This window comes from Gobius niger, assembly GCF_951799975.1.
Source record: "Gobius niger genome assembly, chromosome: 13".
In the NCBI taxonomy this organism is placed as follows: domain Eukaryota; kingdom Metazoa; phylum Chordata; class Actinopteri; order Gobiiformes; family Gobiidae; genus Gobius; species Gobius niger.
In genome coordinates, this window is record NC_136864.1 from 17,218,467 (window position 1) to 17,245,574 (window position 27,108).

Sequence of the window (27,108 nt, forward strand, 5' to 3'; positions counted from 1 at the left end):
TGTTTGCTTTGGCCAGCGGTGCTAACCCTGTTCCCTTCATAATGAGTGATGCTATTTTAGCTGACTGTTACCTCAGCTGTGAAGGATTTGGTGTCCCCTTCTTCAAGTGAAGGATATCATTTTTGATCAGCAGAGCTCCTGTGAGCTCACCGTAGGTCATCATATGACTTACAAACAGGAAAAGAGGATAATAATGTACAATACGATGTGATTGAAATCAATAAATCATCAAATAGGCCAACACGAACTGTCATTTTATAACATTTATTAGGAATGTTAGAAACAAAATATTATGTTAAATGTATGAAAAATTCAAGTATTTTAAATTAATACATTGTATCAAATATTGCATAAATTTACGTGAAATGGATTGCTGCTATTTTGAAATGCTGTTTTCTTAATTCTTTCATCCTATTCATTACACTTTTTAAGTATTCAATCAAGATACACATCATCCATATTATGGTTACAATTATCCACTTCCACACGAGATGAACAAGCACAGTATATTTGCAGCAACAGTCTCAGATTACAGTCTCAGATTACCAAAAAACAGGACTTTGTCCTCACACATTAGTTCAAAGGAAAAGGAAATGACCTTTCAGTACTTTATGTGTCTACATCACAAGGGCAGCGTCAATTCTGACTCATAAGGGTCTGGTACTCCCTCTGGTGGTCAACAAGGCGCAGAAACACACTGAACTTCCTTTTGTAGAAACTACAACAGCGGTAAAAGAAAGTTTGGGTTAAAAGTGCATAGTTTACGTTTGCTTTTTGTTTTTGTTGTTTACAAATAAGGGTCATAATAATAACAATACAGAAAATGATGCCTCCTATAACTGGGACGATCCACTTTTGACATGATCAGATACATATCATGACACTCAGAGGCCAATACGATACATATTGCGTTACAGTAAGTAATTATGATAAGTAACACGTTTACCTTAAAATGTGTAAAAAGTCACGTGTCCAAAGTTTATAAACCAAATGCAATTTGACATTATTCAAGATATTTGTTGTTACTGGAAAACAAAGTGATGCCGCCAAACACAAGCATTGAAAGTATTGTGATACTTGGTAAAGCATCAATACTTGGTATTGATGGTATTGCAGTGAGACACAATATTTTGTCCCAGCCTTATTCAGAACCAGTTTATTACAATCATGTTTGTGTTATTCCAGAAAATAATATGTCTCACCATTTGACTTTATTATCAGGCAGGACGACTTTCCCCACTTTAGCCATTTTCGCCATGGCCTCCTAAAACATACATCAATAAATCATAAACCACATCGTCAGTTATGGGCCTCAAGTGACCCACTTTTGGGAGTAACAACTGCAGGGGCAGCATGCTGATCAACAGGGAAAGACTAGAGCAGTGCCAGCCCACGCTGCTGTCACAAGCTAAACCTTAAAAACGCAACTCGTCCAACTCCAGGATCAAACAAAACAACAGGCTGCAGAAGTTAGGGCTAAAAATGGGCCGACAGGTGCAACTTAGTCCCAGATGTAATCCCTAATATTTAGTAGATCTGGATTAAAGAGGTGCCCCCTCTTAAGCAACAACCTCTTATACACAGCTAAAAAATGTAATCCTCTCTATTCTGTCATTTACGATGCACTGCAAATCCCTGTCAACTGTAGCCTGGTTAAAAATAGAATCAACCAGCAGGTGGGAGTATTGAGTCAAAGGGACATACTTTGTTAAGAGAATTCGCAATAAGGAAAATAATAAAGCAAATTAATACAAAATTAATACAAAATATAATAATAACAACACAGATATATATTTGCATGTGTGTGTGTGTTTGTTTGTTGTCTCTGATGATTGGGGGAGATCAAACATAATTTATATAATTGTATGAACTCTCTTTTTGAAAACCGTACTACGAGAATATAGAGTATATAATCGAATACCTGTATTGAACTATAGTCCTGAGATGCACATGCACCCAAAACTGCTGCTCCCACCAACACTGCCTCCATCTGGTCAGGTAACACCACTGGCAGTCCTTCAAAGTAAGTAGTGACATAAAGTAACATGAAACACATACACAAACTACTACATTTTTTGTTTATTCAGTGATTTAAAGCCTACCTGTGGCGTTAGCATGGACCTTAACGTAAAGTGGATTCTTACTGAGACCACCACAGAAGAAAAGCGTTTTGATGTCATGACCAGCTTCTTCCAAGGCCTTCAGAATATGTAAGGTACCAAACTAATTAAAAGAAAATTTAAAACAAGAAAGACGAAGAATGAAAGAACCATTGTAACCACCAAACATCAAGCAATATTATACACTGTAAACTTACAGCCAAGGCTTGTACAGTAGCCAGATAGAGTAAGGCCAAATCATCAAGTGTTTGGGAGCATGTGAGCCCTACAACCTACAACACACAACATGCACATGATCCGATGGCATCTCAAACCATTTTACAGGTTTAGTCACTCAATCCAGTGTTTCTCAGGGGCTCACCATTCCCTTCAAAGTCGGATCTGCCAGCGGTGACCTGTTTCCATGAAAGTCAGGCCACACGTGTAACGAGGAAGTGAGCAGGTCAACTGGAGAGGTGAGGTCAGCCATAGAGTCCAAATGGCGGTTCAAGTATGTGTAAAGATTCTCTCCAGTATAAGGACATCTACAACCCAGGAAACACAATGAATTAAAGAACTAAAACCATCTATCGTTTCAACAGAACAGATGCCTGACTTTTGTTTGGCCTGCTCCTGGAGCTGGGTGTAGGCAGCATGGCCCTTGATTACGTGGTCAATCTGAAGAGAAACAGATTAAATGTTATGATGATTCAATTTAAACAAAAAAAAACATCAGAACATTTTTTTCAAAATGTGGAGAATATGAATTGAGCTGTTCATACTACCTTACATGGAAACACTTTCAATTATTATATATAAAACTACACAAAACAGCTTAGGGTGAAGCATGACTAAAAGATCTTGTAAACATACCAGTCTTCCTGTTGCACTCTGTCCTCCCTCATTCAGCCAGAAGTCAGGCACCATTGCAGACAGACAAGGTCCCCACACTCCTGGCACAAACAGAGGCTTCTGGCTAATCTAAAATAACAAACAAATACATTCAAATAGGTTTAACAGTATATAATAGAGGGCCAGTACTATGTGTGAATACTGACTGCCATGTGACAGGTTGAGGTCCCACAGATCATGGCCATTCGTGAAGTGATTGGTTGGTTCTCACAAGGTAAATTGAAGCCTCTTACGTCGACACCAATGACACCTAATGAGAAAAATATATGAGTTCCAATTATTTTCCTAATTATAATTCACTATTTGATTCAAGTGAACTCAAAAGTTTTGCCTTGGGCTTTTTATTCTGACGTGAAGATCAAAGCCAATGATACTTTGAAGTTTTTCATTTACCTTCTTGTGGTTCAGAGCAGTGACACTAATCGCTGGAATATTGTGCTGGGTTTGTTTTGAGGTAGAGGCCTCATCTACATATTGGGGTCAGGGGAGTACATCACTTTGACATCTACAACAGCTAAAAGTGCAGAGCGTTCTATAACCTCTGACTTAACCAACAATGTATGATCTGCAGGGGCCACCACTGAGGTCAGAGGGTAGGGTTCATGTGTGGTCGAACTCTTAGAACAAAACCAGATGTCCAGGATCAAGTTACCTACAGGACCAAGGTGTGGTCCTGTAGGTACCTTCACTTCCGTTATAAATTCTGACGCTTAAATATCAAAAAGTATATGCCTGAAAACACAGCAAAAAACACTTGAAAATGTGTTTATTACCTAATCCTCCAGCGTGAGCATCAATAAGAGAAGCACCGACTGCTGTTCCTGGATCCAAACCCAAATCTGCAGCAGCCTCTGATGTCATACCCTGCCCCAGAGAACTGCCAGGGGAACAGGTCACATTACCTGGAGAAAATAGGCCAGAAATCTATGAGAGTCGAACGATTTGTTTGGAATAGAAATAATAACAACTTTACCAATTTTGGAGTAGTTGTTCTCCACAAGGTCTGCAAGTCCAATGACAGTCCAAAAACTGTCATCCCATCCTTCTGGGGGGCAATACGTCCATTTACACACCAATGTGCATAAGGATCTTATGGAAAGAAAGAATATCTCAATTTTGACATGATACATTAATTATACATACGTACCACATAAAATAAGCGTAACATATTATCACTTAGGGCAGGGGTCTGCAATCTTCATTATCAAAAGAGCTATTTTGCCCCCAAATAGTTTTAACCTTTTGTTAAATTTTACCAGTTGCAACCACGGAATACAACAAACAGAAGTCTGTATTTGTATGTGTGTTTGAAATAGCCTCAATTCAACAGTGAACTCCAGGCCTATCTGTGTCCTTCTTATATTTGTGTCAAATAAAAATAAAAACTAATCCACTTGAATATACATAAAACAGACCCCTGACTTAAAGTGTCTATTACTGATGCCTTTACAGTAGTCCTCACTTAATATTCACATTGAAAGTTTGAGAACAATTAGCAGAAAATGTTCTCTACATGTAAGGGTAAGGGTTGTGGCAATAAACCTGACTTTGACTTTTGACCTTACGATGTTACCTTGTCAATGAGCCTGTTGCTTTCCAGGACAGGAAGTCTGGAAGGTCAAAGAAATGCGCCGCCTTATTCCAGCAGCTCTCTTTCAGATTCTTACAACAGAGAAAAGAATGAGACACAGTTAGAGCAAAATGTGTTCTTTATGCTAGAGTGTTAATGACTAGGCTCCAGGAATTTCCATTGTAGACGAGATAAAATATCCCATGTCCCAGTCTAATCGACAATATTTGAAAATCTCCCATACAATACACAGAAGAAGCAGTTATGTGCTTGATTTGCCAAAAAATAAACTGATGTGTTTAAATTACCTCAAAATGCTAAGTAATAGAGACTTTGTAGAAACACAATATGCTGTTTGTGGTGGCCTCTCTCACCTCTCACCTCTTTGAGCCACAGGAGTTTAGGGGGCTGCATCTCCGGAGACATGACCCCTCCCACTCGACTTAGGACCTGATGACCAGAATTTGTTATACGTACAGCCTGCTCTGCCGCTCTGTGGTCCATCCACATCACAACATTCTTCCTAGAGTCTCCTAAAATAAGAAAAAACAATGAAATACATAGAAAAACAATACTATGTGTTCAAGTATAAAGTTTAGGAACATCATTCTTACCACTGTGACAGACTGAAACAGGCTGAAAATGTTCGTCCAGAACCACAAGAGAGCAGGTAGCGTCAAAGCCTATGCCTCGTATCTGGCTCCTCTCGACACCATTGACTACCCTCTGTAACATGTACATTCAACACAAACCTTTACTTGCTTTAGTTTTGAAAGCATGGTGGAGAAGCCCACTTCATATAACAATAGTAATCTATTCTCACCTTAACTACAATACAGCATTTAGCCCAGATGTCAGAGGAAGACTGGACAAAGTGGTCGGACTGAGGCTCCCAGATATTGATGGGCTCTTCCGCAGAGCTCTTAAGCAAACCCTCTCTGGTCACTAGTGCTGCCCTCACGCTGGCAGTGCCCACATCCACTCCCACGTAGAACATCTCAGCCATGTGGACGACTCTCTGCATGAAGAAAAGGACAATTAGAAAATAATCAACAGAAACACATGCTCAAGCCATAAATAACTAACAATAATGATGATGGCTTAGATTTGCATTGCGCTTTACAAGCCTGTGTTACCAGTTTCTTAAAGAACCATGCTGCAGTCATTATTCATAATCGGTAGCCACAGGTAGGCTGTCAATCTGCGCCATGGGCAACTCGCACAGGCAAACACACATTTTGGCCAATTGTACGTTTTAGCGGTAGGGGAACTATCCGGGGGGAACTATCCTATCCGGAGGAACAGACAACAAAAAGATGTAGCTGTAGGCGGCCTACTACCTACACAAACACGTATGTATTCATCCTCCTGCTTTTGATTTAACACTGATGTAGCACCAAGCGAAAACACGAGTGCAAGATTCACTGCATCTTCTTTCAGCAAACCAAATATTGATCTGTAATTATTTATTTAACACTTACCTCCGTGTTTGATCTTACTACTTGGTGAAAAACATGTTAAAGGTATAGCGGAGGTTTAAGTTTATTAAAAAAAAAACTGTACTTTGAGCCGAGCAACAAAGCAGATATACGGATCCCCTGCGAGGCCAAAAAGCACAAAGTTGCAAAACACACAACGACGCCCCCGACTCCCCCATAGAAATATGACTCCCCTCCTTATATTTGCTTCAATGCTCTCCCCCGTCCCTCCGGTCCCTCCCCACACGCTCACAGCAGGATTGTTTGTTAGGTCACCAGTGTTAGTACTTAATGTATGTAAAATTTGTATTGCGCATTACTACTGTATTATTGTCTCATGTTTGACCGTTTTCTCCACATAACATATTAACAATCCAACATTAAAATGCACAATTTTATAGTATTCTGTTTACAGACTAATTAATAGGGTGAATATGGGTAAAGTGAGACAATGGGTAAAGTGGGACACTTAACTTTAATCATGATTATTTTTTAATGTGTCATATTTTATTACTAAAAATATAAACACACCTATTAATTAGAAAGTGCAGGTTAAGAAAATAATGGTTCTGTGGATATAACTTCACTTCATATGGCGTAGCAAACCATAATCTACCACCAAGTAATAAAAAAGCGGGGTTATGTAGCCTACATAGCATTATTATTATAGCAATATTTGGGGATTTATGAGCTTAAGGTTATAACTTTTTAAAACTAACAGACATGCAGATTTTTGTTGATAGATTATATAATAGAATGCATCTGCAAACAAAACATCTCAAAATCACATGTTTATTCTTTATACTTTTATTTTTATAAGCGATTTTATCACTAAGTCTCATATTGGCAAAGTGGGACAGTGTATTTTTGTGGAAAATCCTGGGTATTAGGTGTTTCTTTTATTTATACATCTTCAAATTAGATAAATTTAACTCTATATTTCTTGTTTTGATCAAGTTTTCTGATGATTACATTTCTGATTGAAGTTTTAACTGTAGCTCTTGTTCACTACGAACTCTTTTTGGGCATGTCCATCCATCCATCCATCCATTTTCTTCCGCTTTATCCGGGGCCGGGTCGCGGGGGCAGCAGTCTCAGCAGAGATGCCCAAACTTCCCGATCCACACACACCTCCTCCAGCTGTTCTGGGGGGACCCCGAGGCGACACCAGGCCAGCTCGGAGACATAGTCCCACCACCGTGTCCTGGGCCTTCCACGAGGCCTTGTCCCACTAGGACATGCCTGGAACACCTCCCGCGGGAGGCGACCAGGAGGCATCCGAAACAGATGCCCGAGCCACCTCAGCTTTTTGGGCATGTCCTTCATATTATTCCTGACTCATTTATAAACAAAAGTAAATCTGATGAAGGCACTTTACTGTATTATTCTTCCATTGTCCTGTCACTCTTGTTGTCAGTTTATACCAAAGCTCCCGGTTAGTTATTCCACACTGGAACATGTCTGACAGCACAGGCTGCACATCAGACACAGGTCCATGATGGGCCTATGTCTCACACAACAGTTAGAAGAACCATTACAACCATTCTTTGTTATTATTATTCATAACCTCTTCACATATTCAAAAAAGGTAGTTGCTACAATAATATTAATGATTTTGAATAAAACAAAACATAATTTTAGTAGTGTCCCACTTTACCAATAGCACCTCGAAAAATGTATCATTGGACCAACCTGTGTTTGAGGCAAAATTATAACTTGTGTTAAACATTTGACTTTTTTTCCTCTACTGGTGTAAAATAGACATCTAAAGCTTTTTTAAAATATACAACATTAAGACTTTGGCATTTAATTCCAAAACAAAAATGAGGTGGAAACTGAATTTTCAAGAAGTTTCCAACTTTACCCATATTCACCCTACCAGTGTATGGAGCCATATTTTGTTTCCCATGAATAAAGAAAACTATGGCTATGCATGTACTGCATTATCTATCTTGAGGGTCATCTGCAATTTAGACTTTATTCATTTTAATGTTATTTACACACAGTTTAGACAATAGTCCAATTTAGGTGTATTTTTGTCCTAATTATATCTTGCTTGAGGCCTATTTTACGAGATGGTACGATGTGTGAAAGGTGTGAGAATCACTGGCTCAGGAAATGTAAAGGCACACTGCGTAACATTTTTGGATATATACTGTTGCTCTACAAAACATGCTCCTAATGATCAGCTCAACACAGAAGATTATATTTCTGCAGTGGGTAATCAAAGAATGGATTTGGATGAGAACTTAAACTATTCAAATCTCTCATTCTGCTGACTTTCTTCGACATCTAAATGGACATACCCACTTCCGCTGGTAAAGTACATGTTTGTTTGTACATATGAAGTATTTTTCATTGATGAAAATATCTGTCATAAAATAAATGCTTGTATTTGAATTGTATTCATTGGACATTCTACGCGGTGTGGCTTTAAATGATTTAGGTCAATCGATTTATTTGAGTTGAAACAACTGGGCAAGGGGTGGCTAGGATGTTGGGTCACATGTTTGAGAGGACTCACAGCTGTCAGTGGGAAATTGCTGGGTGTGATCCGTGTGTTTGGACTCAGAATAATCAACAGAGATGGAGTACAGAGAAACTTAGCGGCAGGACAGGAAGACACAGATGGCCTTCAGCAAACAAACTAGATAGTGTTTTGAAATCTCCATCATAGTCCACCCTTCTCAAGTAGTAATCAAACCTCACTGTAGCATAGGCACAATTTGTTTTTCACATGAAAGAACTTCCAAGGGCTTTAGTTTCAATAATAATAGGAAGGAGGCCTGCTGGGAGGGTGATTGGAAAGCTGTGAGCAGTGGAAACAGCCAGAGCAGGGCAGAGGAAGCACTGTTGTCTGAATGGAGCTGATTGGGAAAATCTGACTGGGGAGGCAGGAAGGGCATGTTCTCAACAGATACAGGTGTATACAGGGGATACTTGCACGGCTATCACTTTAGTAGTCCTCAACCTACATTTATTTATTTCGTTTTTTAATTGCATTGTATTGTATTGCACCTCCCTGGATTGGAGTCCCAATATGGTGAAAGTTGTTAAACCATTTTGGTTTAACAACTTTGGACCAGGACAAACATTCTCCGAAATCTGATATCCCTATTTGTTTAGCAGTCCATGTTTCAGTTTTCTCGTAAATGTTAGTGCACTAGGATATGTTTAAAATCACTGAACTGAAGCTTGACTTTAAAACAGTACTTTAAGTGGACAAAAAGAAGTGCTGGTACTCTATTTTTTGCCAAGGCCGGCCCACTTAAAGCACTGCTTTAAAAAATAAATAGCTAATCCCATCGCCATTGCAACACTAGTCAGACAAATTGCCTTCAGGTTTTCAGTTTCTTTACAAAACCAGGCAGCCTTTGATGCCTTTTAAGGCCTGTTTCACAAGACTGGACAAGGACATAAGCAAGGGAGCCTTAACTTAAATATTTGTAATAATCAATTTGTAATATTCAACACAATAACAATTAGTGGATTGGAAAAAGCAAATACACAATACTGTAAAAGCACGTCTACAATGAAAACGGTATATTTGGTCCCCAGTCTATATATTTTAATGAGTCAATACCCTGCCGTGTTAAAGACACTTTTGGTAGTTATTAAATCTTGAGTGAACCTGTCCCATTGAAGCACAGTTGGATCCATATAAAAACAGCTCTCAAGTATCAATGAACTTGTATGCACCCACAAGTGTCAAATCCTTCTGAATGGGAGCACAGCTGTTGGGATCTGAAGTGCATGAACCATAGGAGAGCGGCCTCTAAGGCTGTCTGGGACTGTTAACTTATTTATAGGTGGTTTGAGGAGAACATGTTGAATAATACAATGGGCTAGACGTACTGGACAGCAGTTAAAGTACTTTTCAGCTAAATTAACTGACTTTAAGTAAGGACACAATTGTGTTTTTTCAGTTTGTTGATTGAATTAGAGAATGCTTAGTGGCTTTTATCAATTTGGGAACGATTTTCAGGCAATAGTAAATAGCCTAGATAAAGAAATAATGCTAATGATATATTTTATATTATTTGAAGCCATAGGGCTTTTCTACACACACAAAAAAGCTTCACAGAAATACAATAATACAAAAATGGCAAGAAAAACAACACATAAAACACATTAAAAGCCTTATTAAATCGGTGGGAAACCCTACATTCTAAAATGGGCTACATTGTGTTTGAAGTCCAGGTCCTCTATCGGCCTCGATATGGGACATGCAGAATAATTGAGCGGGTAACTAAATATTCAAAAACACTACGTAATCCCAGAGTACATTGCTCCAGTCTGCATTACCTAATCCCGTCGGCCATCGCGGGGGGCGTGGCAATGCGTTGTTGTCACAGCAACCTGCATGTCATTAGATATTCCCCGCCCATCACATCATCTTTGACCAACCAGAGGCCGTACAAATGACATCATTGTTATTTTCAGAGGGGCTGCAGCTCAGAGCTGGATAAAGTTCGTCTCCACGTTGGAGGGGATACAAAGTATTGTCCCGGCGAATACGTTGTTATACTTTTAGAGAAGGTAAACAAATATCTGGTACATGTCAGTGTGTGAATCAAATGCGAAGGCGGGAGAACAGCGTTTTGTTCGGGATTGTGCTACTCGCGACGAAGGAAAGTTTTCTTGGGACAGTTGTCAAGAGAGTTGAACTTCAACAATAACCGGACCAACAACAGTTTCAGGGAGGAACAACTGAGCCACGGTGCGTAGGCTATGATAAAGGACTTTTAAAACATCTTTCGACCTGAGGTAGGAAACTGTATGTCCAGAAAAATGGAAACAACCTTCTACGAAGAGAGCGCCTCTAGCGCGCAGCACGACGGGACAGGGGTGTTTGCATTTAACCCCAAGACTCTCAAGCAGACAATGACACTCAATCTGAATGACCCAAAAAACTTCAAGCCGCAGCTGAGCGCCAAGGCTCTGGACATCTTGACGTCCCCTGACGTGGGTTTACTAAAGCTGGCCTCGCCTGAGCTCGAGAGGCTCATCATTCAGTCGTGTACCGGTTTGACTACTCCCACCCCGACACAGTTCGTGTGTCCCAAGAACATCACGGACGAGCAGGAGGGCTTTGCCGACGGCTTCGTAAAGGCGCTAGCGGAACTTCATTACCAGCAAATGCCCGCACCAGCAGCCCATTCTGACACGCAGCCCAGTGGCAATAATAACGCGACATCTGGCCCGGGGTCCGAAGACGGAGGTGCCCCGTTCAGCTGTACAGCGCGCACAGAGCCACCGGAGTATACCAATTTGGGCGCATTTGCTCGTAATGGGGGTTCTGCAACTTCCCATGAAAAACTCTCATCTACAAGCTATCCACTCATCCCACCTCCACACAATCACGTGGATCAACCACTAGCGGCGGCTCACCACCAGCGGCTCCATGCGCTCAAAGAGGAGCCTCAAATCGTGCCAGATTTGTCCGGGGAGACCCCACCTCTCTCCCCTATCGACATGGAAAACCAAGAGCGCATCAAAGCGGAAAGGAAACGCATGAGGAACAGGGTCGCCGCGTCCAAATGCCGGAAAAGGAAACTGGAAAGGATCTCCAGGCTCGAGGACAGGGTGAAAAACCTGAAGACTCAAAACACTGAGTTGGTTTCCTCTGCCAATATTCTGAGAGACGAGCTGGCGCTGCTCAAGCAAAAGGTTATGGACCATGTAAACAGTGGCTGCCAACTAATTCTCACGCAACAGCTCCAGGCTTACTAGAAACATTTAAGTGACACTTGGGACCAAGTCACCTACAGACTGTGTACGGACATCAGTGCTTTTGTTTTCTCACTATTCGCCCAGGCCAAGACTATGAGGCTTAAAGACTATGAAAAGGAAGCCCATCCTGTCACAGGGCAGGTGCTTTGCCTCAAGGGTGCAGTTTATGACCGTCTATTCCACATTGACTGTCCCGGTTTTATTTGCTAATGAAAAAACTACAAGGTTAACTGAGTTTAACCCTGCATGATTCACTGATCAACCGCATTTCACTTGTTAAGCACTGAGTGTTCCACCAGCAATTGTACAGAAACATTTCACACAAGGATTTTAATGGATGTTGCGTTTACTGACGGATGCCTTATTTCCTTAATATTTCCATACAGTTTTGTCCTTTGGGTGTAATTAACGTTAGACCTAAAATAACACTTTTTAACATTTCTACGTTGTATTGTATTTTTAGCACTTGAGACTTGTAATACAATAAAAGCCTTTAACATGTAGTTTATGCCTGTTTCAGTTTTATTGTTTTTTTTAATGCGTAAAAACGCACAACAGGCCCTGTTTACTGTTAGTCCAGGTTACCGTAAGTAGGATTTGTTATTGAGGAGATTGGGGGGCGGACGGGACAGTGAGTCACCGCCTGACGACATGATCCAGCGCGCTCCTTCATTGGGCAGCGGCGCCTCGGAAGTGCACCCTACGCCCAAATATGGCAAGTTTTTCTGACGCGGCATGGGACGAGCGTCTGCGTCTCTGAATCATCGTCCTGTCAACAGTAGTAACCTGCTTATTCTGTGGATCACCGACACACCTTAATAATAGAAGGACGTGGGAAGAAGACTCCAAATATAAAGAGTACCGTTACTTTAAAATCATTGTACTCAAGTAGATGTTAAAAGTAATGACCAAAATGCTACTGAAGAGTAAAAATGGTGGGGGAAATGCTACTTGAGTATTGAGTGAGTGTAAAAGCCTGATGTTCCAGTGGTGGCAAATTCTAAGAAAATGACCTTTTAAAAAATAAATCGTGAAGTTTTTGCCACAAAAGTTTCATGGACAGTGGAACAAGTACTGTATGGTACAACTACTCTTCAAAGATGGTTACTTCAAAATATGGAACATTATGGATATGGAACATTTACTTGCCTCTGGTATTGGATAATATCTTTAAAATGCTTATATCTCCTGAGTCCTGACATCTTATCAAATGTTATCAGTCCAAAACATTTTATTAACACTGTACATAACAAAAGCTGAAATAATCACATTATAACATATTGTGAGCCAAACTATTATGGCCAAATTTCCATAATAGTTTGAGAAAACTCAGGACTATAAATAGTGTATAAAAGTGAGGAAAACACAATATGGCTTCTCTGATCCAAATGTCTCAAAATGGTCTTAAGTAACAAGTGTTGGTCCAATGATTCTTATTCTGCACAAAAACTACAAGAGGATCCCATAGTATTAGGATGAATGTCATCTGAAGGTTTCAGTATTGGTGCAGGTCTTTCAACCTATAAGTATACCATCTTTTGACGAGATTCTCTGCCGGTGCACATGGTCCTGCTCAAGTTCTTCATGACTGGGGTGCCAGAGCCGCGACAGAATGCGCTCCATATTGAGAGCATACATTGTATGGGAAGGCATCACGCTGCGGCTTACCTAATAAAGTCAGTTACAAGTGGTTAATAGTGGAATTTTTAATAAAACAACAAAGATTCAGAATAATACATTTAAAGGGACGGTTTGTGGCAAGGATTCTTAACTAGTTGAACCCACACAGTTTTAACAAATTACTCTCATGTGGACAGGCTCATTTTAAAGATAAGTCACTACGCTTAACTATTAGAGGCCTGTACAAGCACAAGTTAGAAACTGATTGAGGGCATGTGCAGGGATTAGAAAGAGATTGCCCTTTCTTGTGAGCGTTAGTGGGTCATTCTGTTTTCTGATTCAATTAATCAGTGTTGAAAATACAAACAAAAAGTAAATATATATATATATTTGCTCCTGATGATGATTTTTGTGTTTAAGTTGTTTTATCTTTCGTGAAGCACTTTGGTCTTTCTTGTGTTTTTGTAAAGTGTTATATAAATAAACTTTGATTAGATTATAACTATAGAATTATCACAAGTAAAATACAATTAATCAATTAAGTTAATTTTGACAAGTTTACTTCATATGTGTGAAATATATACATAATGTCCTACATGCCCAACCTTTAACAATGGTATTGTTGATTAGGATACCAAGCATGAATTACTCACTCGTAATGCTTCTAGCAGATCGAACATACTGATTGGAGGTAGGGGTGCAGGAAGAGTATCAGCTGAACATGCTAATAAATGAACAGCCTGCTGTTCAGCCTCATCTGGTGACACCTGAACTGGAGGCCCAGGAGGAAGAGAGGCACTTGGCGGAGGGCTGAAATGTTTTTATCAAACAATTTATAGTTATTATCTTGTACATCGTAAGAAATAGAAAACCATGTTGCTCTTACCATTCCATAACACTGTGATAAGCAGCTAGACTATTTTTCAGATAGGGTTGAGGCATCACATCGCTACCAAATGCATAGGGAAAATGACCATCCCGTAATCGGTAAGCTTTCCTTCGGGTTAACACAGCCGTCAAGACATCTTTTAAATGATGCTGAAAAAGATCACGTTTGTGACAGAATGGCCAAAATAAGTTAATAAGGTATGTTTCTGTAGAGATCTTTCAATAAAGCTTTTGTGAATGAATTGTCATATCAGGTCAGACCTCAACAGCATAGACCATCGTGTTGACAGCATCCTCTGTGATGTTATCCAGACCCAGCTCAAAAGCCGTCACCATCATACGGGCCTCCAGTTGACCTCGTGTTGGGAGCAATAATGTGTGGGCACTGAGACGCAGCTCTTCCTCCTCTCCACCTGCCTCCCGGGGACTGAAGGGCTGCGCGGCACTCAGCGGGTTCTGAGGCTGAAATCTGTGCTAAATAACCCGTACAATATTTTGGTATTTAACACTGGGTTACCAACCAAAGTACTCAAAGTAATTAATTAAGACTTACATCAAACTTCTGCCTTGATGAACTTTTCTTCTTCACTTTTGGTTTTCCTGGCTTTGACGCAGGGCCACTAGACCATTGTAACGGGACACCCTCTGGAGGAACAGAGATAGAAATGTGGATCCGTAGGTTAATGGTTGATACCAAGAATTATAGTTATAGATATTCTTGTACCTGGTGTGGAGACAATGATCTGACATCGCGTTAGAATAGCCAATAGGAAGTCATTGTGAAAATGTACTGAAAATAAACAGAAACAAATCAGAAATCTAAAGACATTACAATGAAATCTTTACAGATACAAGTGTCAACCATTTTCCTGGGCCAGCAGACGTCGTGCCTCAACGTCAAATTCTTCTTTGCTGATCTTCTGTTTGAACCACAGTTTCAGATTGGCCCAGTAGCTGCAAACAGACAAGATTACAACAAAAATAAGGTATTCCTTTCAATTGTGAGTTTTACACTCCTTTTAAGGCAACCTGCATTGTGATAATACAAAGCAACTCCCCTGCGTCTTTTATACAAACAGAGGGGAAACTTCTCATCAACAATATGAGATGTATTCACATGATTTTCAGCCTCCCATAAAGGTCCATGAACAACTCAAGCAAGACTAGTAGCGTAATGTGGTTTAAGCGTGATTTCCTTTTGCACTTCGGAAGAACCTGAATGCCAGAAAATACGTCGTAAAATTAAACATTTAGTAACTTACTGTTTAACATTCTCTCCAATTGCATCAGTAAGATTTTTCTTTGCAATTTCGAGCTCGCTTGCGTGAGCGGCCATTGTTTTTTCGTCGCTTGGAATGACGTCACTCACAAGCGACTGTCCTTTTGCTGCGAAGTGCGCTTTGTTGTCCAACAACTTCTGCAACAAACTAAATTTGTGGCTCGGTTGATTTTATATTGGATACATTCATGGTATTTGGCGTATAATTGTGGAAATAGATTGTCTATGGCAGAGTGACCCAGTTCCTTTTATTAGCCTGACATAGATAGGCCGGTAAATGCGTTGGTTGCATTGACAGTATATTTAGTTGTCAGGCCTTCGTTATGCTGCTATATTCTAAAAAATATTTCCCAACGTGCTTTATTTAGCTTGCTCGTTCTTCAAGATTGCGATGTCTATGCCCGGTTAAAAAAAGAAAAAACGAACGAGAAAAACGTGGCCCGTAAATATCCACTAGATGGCAGCAGACCTTAATTTAAGCGCCAAGCCAACCAGACTATGTTTTTATATATAGGCCTAACATCTATGGGTGCCAACAAATATATTTCTAAATGTTTCTTGGTGCTTGCATTTACCCACTGAACTACAGCATTACGACTTGAGCTTCTAAACACCTGCACTTAGGCCTATACACATTTGATCAATTCTATTAAGTGCAATAAGGTAAACTAACCTAATGTATGCCTATAGTGTTCCCCAAAAAATAAACACTGCACAACACCATTAATTGGAATCACTGTTTATTCCTTCTCTGAAAAGTCTGTGAGGTGATTTATGAACACTTCCCCCTTGCTTTCCTGTGGGTTTGTGTTTGTGTGTGTGTTGCTTTTGAAGTATTAGACTAGTATTTCTTTGTGCTTCATTGCTCCTCTCTTTTGCCCCTTGTGGTTCTGTGGCTTTTGCTTTAGTGAGCAAGTTTGTGCTTTGAGGCCACTGTTTTAACTGTGGTATAAAAACAAGGGGGATGTCAGTCAGTCAGTCTGATAGTCCCTCGTGCTCTTTCTCCCCAGGCAATTGTAAAGCCTAAACCAGACCTCCGGTGTGGACTTGGGCATCTATCACTATAAGCATGATTGTTTAAGCAGAGTCCACAGCACGCATAGTTAATGCTCGAATAAACTAAAATAAACTACTTTTCTGAGGTCATTGTCTTTTTTTTTAGTTTTATTTCTGAGCTCAGGAAAAACACATGTTATGCCAAACTTAGAAATATGATCTAAGACCATAGGTTTTCTTTGTATTAATAATAAGCAGCATTTTATTTGTGTCTAGAAACTTTTTGGCCTTCTCGCACATAAAAAAGAAAAGAAAAACTCATTAAATGGGTAGAAATATCTTCAAGTGTGCACTACTAATAAGGACATGGAAACTCCATGTCTATCTGCAGTGGAAAGGGCCTCTTCATTTCTGTCTATTACACTTAAGCCTACCATAGGAGCATTCATCTTCAACAAATGTCTTCTAATGAAACTGAAAGAGTAAAGGCAGAAATTATGTGCTTGTTTACAGAGAAAACAACTCCACTTCCCTTCAGTTGATTAGGCGTCTGACAGTAACTGAGCTTTTGTGTATAAATGAGTTGGCCACACGAACATTTCCACTAACAGTGACCTCTTTTAGTAAACACAACCTCGCAGTCTGGCCTGATTTGTTCATGAATCTTCCAAACCCAGTGCATTTTCGTGGTGAACCTCCGACCTTGAGGACAGTACACTGACAAAGAAAGCTTTGACCAGTCGATGTTGTCCAGGCACCGCTGTGGTAGAGGGCAGAGTGTGGTCCCCTCCAAACGACCCAAGGAGGTCACCAGCTTAACTACACTAAGTGCAGTTTACAGTGAACTGCAGTGAAGCAAGTGCAGGACGGAGGTTATTGTGGTACAGGTTTAACCATAGACATTTCATTTACATGTCCCTGAGGAAGCTTAAAATGTAAGAGTTCTCTGCGTGCAGTGTGACATACTGAAAAGTGCGTTCCACACTGGCACATTGGCAGTATTCACTTATCTACACACAAACACCACTCAATTCTGCTTTCTAATAGTGTCATCGAATTCTAGGTTGAAGTCCTAGAATTGTTGTATTCTGAATCTGCACACAAAACTGCAACAAAACAATAGGTTCAGTCTGTAGAGCCGGTTATGAACAGAATTTCTATTATTAAAAGCAAGATACGCTTGCCCAAAATTACATGTTTTTGAAGGCTATCCCGGGGCAAAGTTCAACAGGGTAATAGAGAATAGAGAATACAATGTTTGACAGTCAGTCCATTCTCTCATGTTTTAGTGATTTGTAAGCATAGGCCATGTTATTTTCTTTATATAATAAACAGTCATAATTTAAAAGGCCAAAACATTCTGCCTGAAAATAAATCTATTTGGTTTTCACATTTTAATAAAGACGTAACAAAACATGATGATTTACAGTTCTGTTAAGTACAGTGACTCATGTGTTTAAACTTTTATTAGTCTGACCATCTATCGCTATTGTCAACAAAATGGGCTTTGTGTTTAAGACACTGCTGCATTTTTTCAATTTTATAACAAACTGCGTAATAAGTGGGTGTGGTGGCCACTGTGGGTAAATGGGATTATAAGAGAATTTATTTTCAGCTAGAAACCAAAAGCTTTGTCTGTAATGCGCAGTCTGTTCTTCAAAGCACCACAGCCACTACCGTGAGTAAGTGCTCTTTGGGACCTTTGCGGATCCTTTCAACATCTGTCAGTAACAATAGAAAGCCATGGAAGATATTTGAAAGAAAACATTTACTTTACACTCGCATGGAAAGAATGTAAATTTCTCTCCATCTAATACAAAGGGAGAGGGAACGTAACCTGGAAATCTGAACTAATTCCAGCACAGTTTATCCACTCATCTCTACAATTTCTTTCTAAAAACAAATTTCATCTTCTAGTTCCTTCCCACAAACGGCCATGCCTAAAATTAGTCAACATGAAAATGAGAAACGCATATAACCACAATTTCCATTAGTTTTTACTTGAGCACACTTGAAGAATGATTGTCATTTATACAGTCAAGGAAATTACTTCTATTCCTGCTAGGATAATTTACTGCTCCTTCAGGACACCAGGCCCTTTTTTGTTATGATAAGTTAATTGTACATATATATTATAGGTTCTTGTCATTTGAACACGAAAAAGGGTGTTTTACAAATTGTACAAGGGTCATTTTAAGTGTTGGGTGGAAATATATTGTGTGTCCTTGTGTGTGTGCGTGTGTTTTTCACATTTAGACATACAAAAATATGCTTTAACAAGATCAGAGAAAAACATCACAATCTTTATAACATTAGCAAAATGTCTTTTCCATCTTGTAAGTACTATAAGTAAAGCACCATTTATGTGTTCCCAGACATTTCTCTGAATGGCAGGAAGAGCTGGATTGAATTCCATGTTGCTTGAGCTTAAGAAAGTAATCAATGAAAGTCTTTCACTCAGTAGGCCGACTTTGTAATGAGGAAAACACAGCTCAGAATGACGACTTGATTAACTGCAAATGTTGGAAAGAAACAACACAGGCAGTTAGTAATGTCCACAAAGGTGACACCTTTTCAAGACAGCTTTCCTCCATTGCCTTAAATATTTGAAACAGAGTTTGTGCTCAGTCAATGGGCCTGATCATCATGCGGACACCCTTCATAGAGTAGAAACCTCCTCCATAGTCGGCCCAGAAGATGCCATCTTGAAACTTGCTGCGGTACACTCCCCCATTGTACCAGACTCCATTCAGATTTGTTTGCCCACAAGCATTGTACCACCAGCCTCCTTTGTGGAAGTGGGCGCAGTTACCTGGAAAAGAAGCACTAGGTTTATTCACATTAACCTTTCAAAATCATTTTTACAATTACATCATTGACAGTGGATATTGCATGAGGCTAAGGAGGAATCAATCTTTGGGCCCAAACAGCGGTTGACCTGACTGTTTTACTCGCTAAAAGTAGTGAATCTTGCCTTTAAAGGAAAAGGCCACTGTTTTTCCATACTGGGATATGTTCTTACCTAACCTTAGGCGAGTTGATGCGTACCTGTCTGGTCTTTGTGCATGCGCTCAGTCACACAAAAAGACTAAAGATGTTTTTAGCATTTAGCCTCTACTCCCCTCCTCTATGGAGCCAAACGGGGGTGAAGTTAGAAGCGACCAAGCCCTTCCATGTTTTCCCATTACACACCGTATGTAATAAGGAAAACGTGGAAGAATAAAGTAGCAGTAAAGTGAAGATATTACTGCGCGGAGGTCGAAGTGCTCCTAAGGTGTTATTACGCCTTATGATATAGTACCCCTTTATATCCACTTAGAAAATCGACATGTTTAATTTTGTGTGACTCTACTTGGACCGTGTAACTACTGATGTAACCGCATTAAAATAGCGGAAACGTGGAAGAGCTTGGTCGCTTCTAACTTCACCCCCGTTTGGCCCCATAGAGGAGAAAAGGAGAGGCTAAATGCTAACATTATCTTTGGTCTTTTTCCGTGACTGAGTGCACACGTATAGACCAGACAGGTACGCATCAACTCGTCTAATCTCAGGTAAGAACATATCTCAGTATGGAAAAACAGTGGCCTGTTCCTGTTTCTTATCCCTGTGAAGAATTTTGGTGGTAAAAATGTGTGACTATTGTCCTCTTGTATTGTCACGTATGTAATTGCATTGTTTTTGTAATTGTATGTCTCTGTAGTGTAGCAACCCATGGCATGGCAGTCCCTAGACAAATTTCCATTTGGGACAAAGAAGTTTAATCTAACCTAATCTATACCGATTGTCCTGGTTTGTTGTGTTTCAAGAAGAAAAGTTAAACTGGATAACGATGCATACTGATCTCAATCAATAGGTTAGATTAAGCAACCGCCTCTACCTGAAAAAGCATCTTTGTCACGATCCAGGGTGGTGAACTGTTTGCCGTTGTGGCTGGCGAGTGAGTCTCCGGCGTTGCCCTGGTAGGTGCCGAGACGCAGCCTATATCCTTCGCTCTCCGGTTCCAGGTGGAAACTGTTATACTGGGCATAGACCTTCTTCCCCATCCAGTCCTCCAGCTCCACCAGTAGCTTGTAGTCCAGCTGCTTCCCCAAGAGGAAGATCCCCTCCAGACCCAGCCAGTACTCCCCGTCCATGTTACCAAAGCCACTCTGAAGCACACAGATTACAAGGCAGAGAGGCACATTGAAGAAACAGTGTTAGATGTTTGTTGTGTGGTTTCTGTAGTTTAGAAACAAGAGAGATGTTTGTTATAATGTGGAAGAGAGTGTGGGAAATAACAGAACGATGATAAAGTAGTTTTTGATCCGCGATTCTATAATTTAGACACAAATGATCAAAGGATCCAAAATAGAACACCACTCCGTCTTTGAAATCCACAAAAAACATGGTGTAGTCTTTAAGATGGAAAATAAGCATGGGTCGTCATAATTCTGATGCGTATAAACCCGAGCAAACGATTGAATTTCAGAAAGCAGTGAAAAAGGATTGAGTGCCGGAGTTGAACAACCACGAGCGTTCTACAGTGTGTCTGGCCTAGTGCCGTCGCAACGCTTTACATGGAAGAAAACACTGAGGTTTTTCAATTGTGGATTAACGCTTTGAGCCAGAAAATGATGAATGATGTGGGGTTTAGACCTGGGCCTCCTGTTTTACTGCTATGTGTCTGCGTGTACATGTGGGGACTTTGCGGCTGAGGAGAGAAGCAAATCAATGTTGAAGCGAGGCATTTAGCTTCCAGTTACACATCTACAAGTCTGAGTGGAATCGCTGAGGCTGCCAACAAAGATATTCTCAATGTCTCTGAGTCCTGATGAGAGGGTCTATATGAGGTCTATAAGCACTCACCCAGAGAGCTTCTGGGATGGCTGCATAGTAGTGGTGGTTTTGGAACGAAACCCCCACAGATTGGGCTGTGGTACATTCTTTCCTACCGGTCCATCTAAAGTTTCATAATGAGAAAGACCTCGGATGCATAGAGCTGCTGACATAGCATTTTATTTAACACAAAGTAAAAACACCAGGACTCCTGCCGAGGAAATTGTCCTGAAGACTCTAGATGGTTCCCGTGATGGGCTCATATAGCAGCCCCACTGTTGCGTCTGGATAAATATAATAGTAGATGGAGTGAGAGACAAGAAAGACAAACAGTGGAGACGGGGCCGTGGGAGTGTCCTAACATCTGTCATCACCTTATAGTTATCCCAGTTCCTGAAGAAGTTGACCGATCCGTCTCTACGGCTCTGTATAACAGTCCAGCCTCCGTTGTCTATGTCCTGTTCACACCAGACCTGCAGTGGCCTCTCCGCGTCATCGGGTTTGATCACGTACATGCCGCTGGTGCTGTGGCCTGCTTCATGAGCCTGCAGACAGTCTTTGAATGGACCTTAAGAGAAAAACAAGTGAGACAATATGGTTTAAGGGTAAAACAAGAAGACAGACACTTTTAATGGGATAAAACTACCCACTGCCATTACATTTTACTACTACTTAGACTTTAGGCTGTGGAAAACACAATAGAATAGAGCAAAAGCCAAGAGGGAAGCCAGGGAAACCAGCAAATGACACGGCAGACATGCTAATAGAAAACACATTTGTCGAGGATGTAGGTCCTGTGCATATCTCGTGCAGCCCTTCCACCAGAACTGGAGAAGGGGCTAATTAAGAAGTTTCACTGGAGGCTAACAAACCAAAATCGTTTTTCTGTTAAGACACTATAAAGTGGTTGTGTTTTGTCAAGGTAATTCCCATTACATGAGTTTTAATTACAAGCAAATATACAGAATGTTGTTTTACGGGGCGTCACCTGTCTAATAATGGAATAATATCTGAGGGTATATGAACGCGGCGCTTAGAGGGCCGCCTGGCTTCTGTCTCAGTCTCTCATGCAATGGAACAGTTTTGTCAGGATAATTTTTATACACAGCTGCACTCAAATCCCACACACTTTATTATTCTTGGGCACTGGCAATCTAAATGTGTCAGGAATTTGAGCTGATGAGCGAAAGTGCATTGGTAAGGCCTTTCTCAATGCTGCGCTAAGTCCCATGCCTCAGTTGAGACGTTACTACATTTATATTTCCATTCTGGTTTGTGTTTCTCTTGAATGGGAAGCAGAGTTCCAATTGAGTTTGGCAATCATTAACCTTTGGAATCAAGGCCCTACCTGCTTTTTGAATCTGACTTTATTTTTCAGTTTTCTTTGGCCCGAAATGTGATGACAGCTCCACATTCTCAAAAGGTGAATGAAACAGGATGAATGACTGGACTGACATATTAATTACTCATTAGGTTTGCATGAGTAATTGCTATTGGAATAAAATCCCTACTAGTAACAGTTACAAAATCAAACGGCTGTGGTCATCTATGAAATATGTCCCAATATTGTGTCTCCACGGGGTCTTAATATGTAATACTTGTCAGAAACAAGAGTTATTAGATGTTTTTCCAGAATTGTTGCGCTATAACTCACCTTCAGCACTAAAGTTTCTGTGTGGAGGCTCCTTTGCCTCCAGGGTGCCGCTGGTTGGAGAAGGCCCAGACCGGGAGCCCCTCTCTCGGGCAAACCCTCTGGTGTTGTCCCGCTGGATCTCATTGGTGAAACGCGGGACATTCACAGGGATGTTCTCAGGCACCACCTGCACCATTGGGGGTCCCATCAGAGGCGGCTCTTGCTTGCGGCTGTACACCTGCATACAGCGCTCTTCTAGCGCTCCAATGATCACTGACTGGTTGTTGACTATTGCGGACAGCGCCGCGTATTTAGTCTCCAGTTCCCTGTATCGGGAAGACAAGCGCAGCGATTCTGTGGTGGCGTTTAGGATGCGTGTTTCCAACTGTGCCAGCTCTAAGGAGTTATCCCTCTTTCTGATAATTTCATGCAGGAGTTGCATGTAGAGCTGGGTCACTCTGGAGTTCATGTTCCTACTCTCCTTTCTCAAAAGTTTCATCTCGTTCACCAGATTGCCGTCGACGTCCACCACCAGTTTCAAAGTCTCCATCTCTCTGCGCTGTTTTGACAGGAGATCACGCACCGCAGCCACATCTAGTCTTGTTACTCTGTCTTTGTCCGTTGAATAACCGCGAGCTGCACAGATCGGGCCAGTGATCTTCTGCTCAGGGACTAGAAATGTGTAGGAGCACTTTTTAGCCTCAGCATCTGGAGCTCTTCGTATTCTTGATAAAATGGGATGTTTTGTTAGAGCTTCTGTGCTGCTTGAAAAGGATAAACCAAAGAAAAAGAAAATACTCCACAGTCCAGGGTCCATGATGTCTTCTTTACCCCCAAAGCACCAAGAGATCTAGAAATAGAACAAAGAATATCTTTTACTGCTCTGTATATTTTCATGACATGGAAAATATTGGTATTAACGTTAATAACTTTCTTACAATAAACTATGATTGTTCAAACACACACTGCACAAAAGTCCTTTCTTGCCGTCACCACAGCAGATGTTTAAATGTTATCTAACAGTTTATATGATGCCTTTCCTGGAATCCTACTTTCAGAATCTGATGAGCAAAAGTGTGAAAGTAAGAAGAAGAGGCCAAATAAGGTTCATAACTCTGACATGCTATGCTATGTATTATTTTACTTAGTTTGCATGTCGCGGTCACAATGTTCCAGTATTTGATTGATGTCATGGTTTCAAATGGAGGGCAGAGGCCTTTATAAGCATTTCTCAGGGCCATGCAATGTTTTTGAATGAAATAACCAACCGGAATATCCACATATTTTGAACTTTTTAGTTTGTGCCATTTAGTGCACAAGTCTGGTTACCTTGTGGCTTTAATAATTATGCCAATGTTATGTTTTTTATTTGTTTGATCTGGATAGGCTCAATGTTTACAAAAATATGAATCACCATAAACCAGGTCAAAACATCTTCATTTTGAGAAGGTAAAAGTGAAATTAAACCCTAGAGTTTAATAGATGCCATGGTTTATGGCAGGGGTCCCCAACTAAATCAGCTCGAGGTCCGCAAACTTTTCTTTCATATCTTCCGACATATGTCCAGGGTCCGGAGATATGCAGTCATTGCTCTTGAAAATGTTAAAACATGAACACAGATTGTCTATTTACATAGCAATCTGATCAATGAATCAATGATTTAGCTATTTTATTTCAATGTTATTCAAATTGCTTATTAAAAAATAAGCTTATAATAACAACAATAATTTTTAATTCAGCCTTAGAAATTAAGTATATTGAGAGGATGAAAAGGCTTTGGGGTCCGGACTAAAGCCTCTGGAGGTCCAGATCTGGGCCCAGGTCCATCAGTTAGGGACCCCTGGTTTATGGTATTAAGTTCTCAAAATGGCATACATAACAGGAAAAAGACATGTGACAGAAACCCATCTATAGGCTCAATCTCTTGGAAACCGGGACTACAGATTGAACAAAGTACTGAGTGGTCTCTGGTGTCTTTTGGTCCCCTGTGGTTCTCCAGTGCCACCCACCCTCTCCAGAGCTGTTATCATAACTCATATTTTTAAATACCTTCCCTTTCATTATGTATCAGGTGTCTGGGTGTGCTCCTCATGAATTGCATGTATTTACATTCAGACTGTGTGGCAAACAGCAATATCATATAAATATTAAATCTGACGCAACACTTTTTCTTGACAGATGGAAATGAGTACTTGTCAGGGTGTTGCGGCTCTCTGACTTGTCCTTTCTGCATGGCTGGTAACAATTGGGGCAGAAATGGGAGGAGGAGCCCCCAGTTTATGAGTAATGGTTTCTGAAGTCTATTTTGGGGAGGAAAGCATGTGTTTTGATCATATTGGTTATGACAGCGAGGTGGAGCTGGGTTTGGTGACGTTTAAACATGCATGCCTTGTGAAAGATCCGTGCTTCCAACAGCTAAGCTTCAATGCAGGCAGTTCATGAGGAACCAACTTTGGATCATTTCAGCAGCCAATCTCAATCCAAGCATGAAGACGGTGCAAATAGCCAAGAATATAGGAAATAACTGTACACTTTTGACATTTAAGTGTTCTAACAGAAGGGAATTAAATAGATCCTGAAAGAACAAACAACAGGCCTTTTCAATCATGTCTGTGGTTTACTCATAATACTGAAGAATACTCACTGCAATAATGGTGCAGAGCCAAAGGATTACTTCAGCTCCCTTCCTCTGTTATTGTAGTTTAAGTATAAAAAAACATCTAACTTACTCAGCCAACATCAATTTTAATAACGACATTGTTTGGTTTAAATCAAAAGCTGCAATCCACCACTAAACCTGCCCCCAAAGATTGCTCATAAGAAGGAACATCATCTTGGAGAACACTAAAGCTGGGGTTTGTTTAGCCTTTGAGGGAAGAACATTTACATTAACAGAAAAAGCATCAGACGCACCTTGGCACTGTCCGCGAGATGTTATTAGCCAAGAAGCAGTTTTCCAAACCTTTTGTTAATCCTAGGGCTACCCCGGTTAATAGCTCGGACTCAGCAATTGGCTCGTCTTCATGTCTCCAGGCGTACAGTATGAATCTCCTGACAGTGTTTACACAGCGGCTGACTGCTTGTCCCAGTCCGGCCTGTGAATCCCATTTATCCCAGTTATTACAACCAGCTCTCTGTCTGTCATTGAAGCCCTGCTGGTCTTCATCAACTCGAGCAACAGCGACCGATTTTTGTTGACCTATTAAGAGATTTGGTTCCAGACTTGCTCGGAGCCAGACAAGTACCACACTCTTGTTTTTTGTTATTCATTGGTTTCAGACACATCACTTTTTTTTGTTGTAATTGATCCCATTTTTTTTTTTACAACACACAAGATTCACAAGATATTAGTCATATGCTGATTCAGATGAACTTTCATTGCATCCACTGAGGAGGTTTTCAGACTATAATTCGGAGCACATTTGAAAACTGGCCTTATTCATCCCTTTGTAACAATACACACATATTCATTAGATTCTGAAATACTCATAGCAGAAGTCCTTATGAAAATAAAACAAATTGCCACTTTTCAAACCTGATTTGGCGAGCAGTCCCTTCCTATAGTCCAACAGTGGCCGGCTGGATGGCTTAATGGTCCCTTCTGTGAAAGCTCTCCATTCTCCTCACTCCACTCTCACGCCTCAGTCTCAGTGGAAGTGAAGGCCTGCCCTGCGTACAGTTGTGTTACCAGCAAATACTGTCCTCTGAGAGAGCAGTGGAGGCTGGTTCAGGAGAGAGGGACTGGTGGTACGAGCAGCCGTGTATTTGAGGAGAGGGAGTTGGTACTGCCCTTTTTCCCCCCCTGTGTCATCTAGAGTTTAGAGAAGAGACAGCATCACAAATAACAGACAGAATATTGTTTGCTCAAAATGTCTTACATAGGGCAATAGAAACAGACTTCAAATGTATCTGAAAAGCTATTCAGAATGAGTATATACTAATCCCCCATAGAGCAAGTAATGGAAATAGCCTATTGTAAGTTTACACCTTAAAAGTTACTGCAAAAGTATGTCATGGCAATCTCAGAGCCGATAGCAGCTGTGTTTATTTAGTTATGAGGACAAAGTGGAGACGGTTGAACAGAC

General features: G+C 40.6%; 4 protein-coding genes across 5 annotated transcripts; 1 reads left to right on the forward strand and 3 right to left on the reverse strand.

The window, feature by feature from the left end:
* Nucleotides 1–625: 625 nt before the first annotated feature.
* On the reverse strand, nt 626–10,434 carry fggy (FGGY carbohydrate kinase domain containing). 2 transcript variants are annotated; one of them, XM_079569959.1, is made up of 16 exons: nt 10,365–10,434; nt 5,405–5,599; nt 5,196–5,307; nt 4,963–5,114; nt 4,585–4,673; nt 3,985–4,100; nt 3,785–3,913; nt 3,158–3,261; nt 2,973–3,080; nt 2,716–2,777; nt 2,482–2,644; nt 2,318–2,392; nt 2,103–2,223; nt 1,922–2,016; nt 1,203–1,264; nt 626–718 (listed from the first exon to the last, which is right to left on the reverse strand). In XM_079569959.1, exons 2-16 carry the CDS (start codon nt 5,585–5,587, stop codon nt 637–639), a joined length of 1,653 nt encoding a protein of 550 aa, XP_079426085.1. In that variant the 5' UTR covers nt 5,588–5,599; nt 10,365–10,434; the 3' UTR covers nt 626–636. The 2 variants fall into 2 exon arrangements, with proteins under 2 accessions (XP_079426085.1, XP_079426084.1); XM_079569958.1 differs by lacking the exon at nt 10,365–10,434 and adding an exon at nt 6,063–6,109.
* A 74-nt stretch (nt 10,435–10,508) lies between these two features.
* Nucleotides 10,509–12,269, forward strand: LOC306973142 (transcription factor Jun-like). The gene has a single exon (XM_079569963.1). The coding sequence runs from the start codon at nt 10,839–10,841 to the stop codon at nt 11,790–11,792; it is 954 nt and encodes a 317-aa protein (XP_079426089.1). The 5' UTR covers nt 10,509–10,838; the 3' UTR covers nt 11,793–12,269.
* Nucleotides 12,270–13,117: 848 nt separating this feature from the next.
* On the reverse strand, nt 13,118–15,655 carry tada1 (transcriptional adaptor 1). Its single transcript, XM_079569016.1, has 8 exons — nt 15,563–15,655; nt 15,163–15,254; nt 15,025–15,090; nt 14,854–14,945; nt 14,562–14,774; nt 14,299–14,450; nt 14,066–14,222; nt 13,118–13,460 (listed from the first exon to the last, which is right to left on the reverse strand). Exons 1-8 carry the CDS (start codon nt 15,634–15,636, stop codon nt 13,308–13,310), a joined length of 999 nt encoding a protein of 332 aa, XP_079425142.1. The 5' UTR covers nt 15,637–15,655; the 3' UTR covers nt 13,118–13,307.
* Nucleotides 15,656–19,119: 3,464 nt separating this feature from the next.
* On the reverse strand, nt 19,120–26,731 carry angptl1b (angiopoietin-like 1b). The gene is made up of 5 exons (XM_079569234.1): nt 26,559–26,731; nt 23,045–23,873; nt 21,765–21,958; nt 20,453–20,723; nt 19,120–19,387 (listed from the first exon to the last, which is right to left on the reverse strand). Exons 2-5 carry the CDS (start codon nt 23,838–23,840, stop codon nt 19,200–19,202), a joined length of 1,449 nt encoding a protein of 482 aa, XP_079425360.1. The 5' UTR covers nt 23,841–23,873; nt 26,559–26,731; the 3' UTR covers nt 19,120–19,199.
* Between the last annotated feature and the right edge of the window lie 377 nt (nt 26,732–27,108).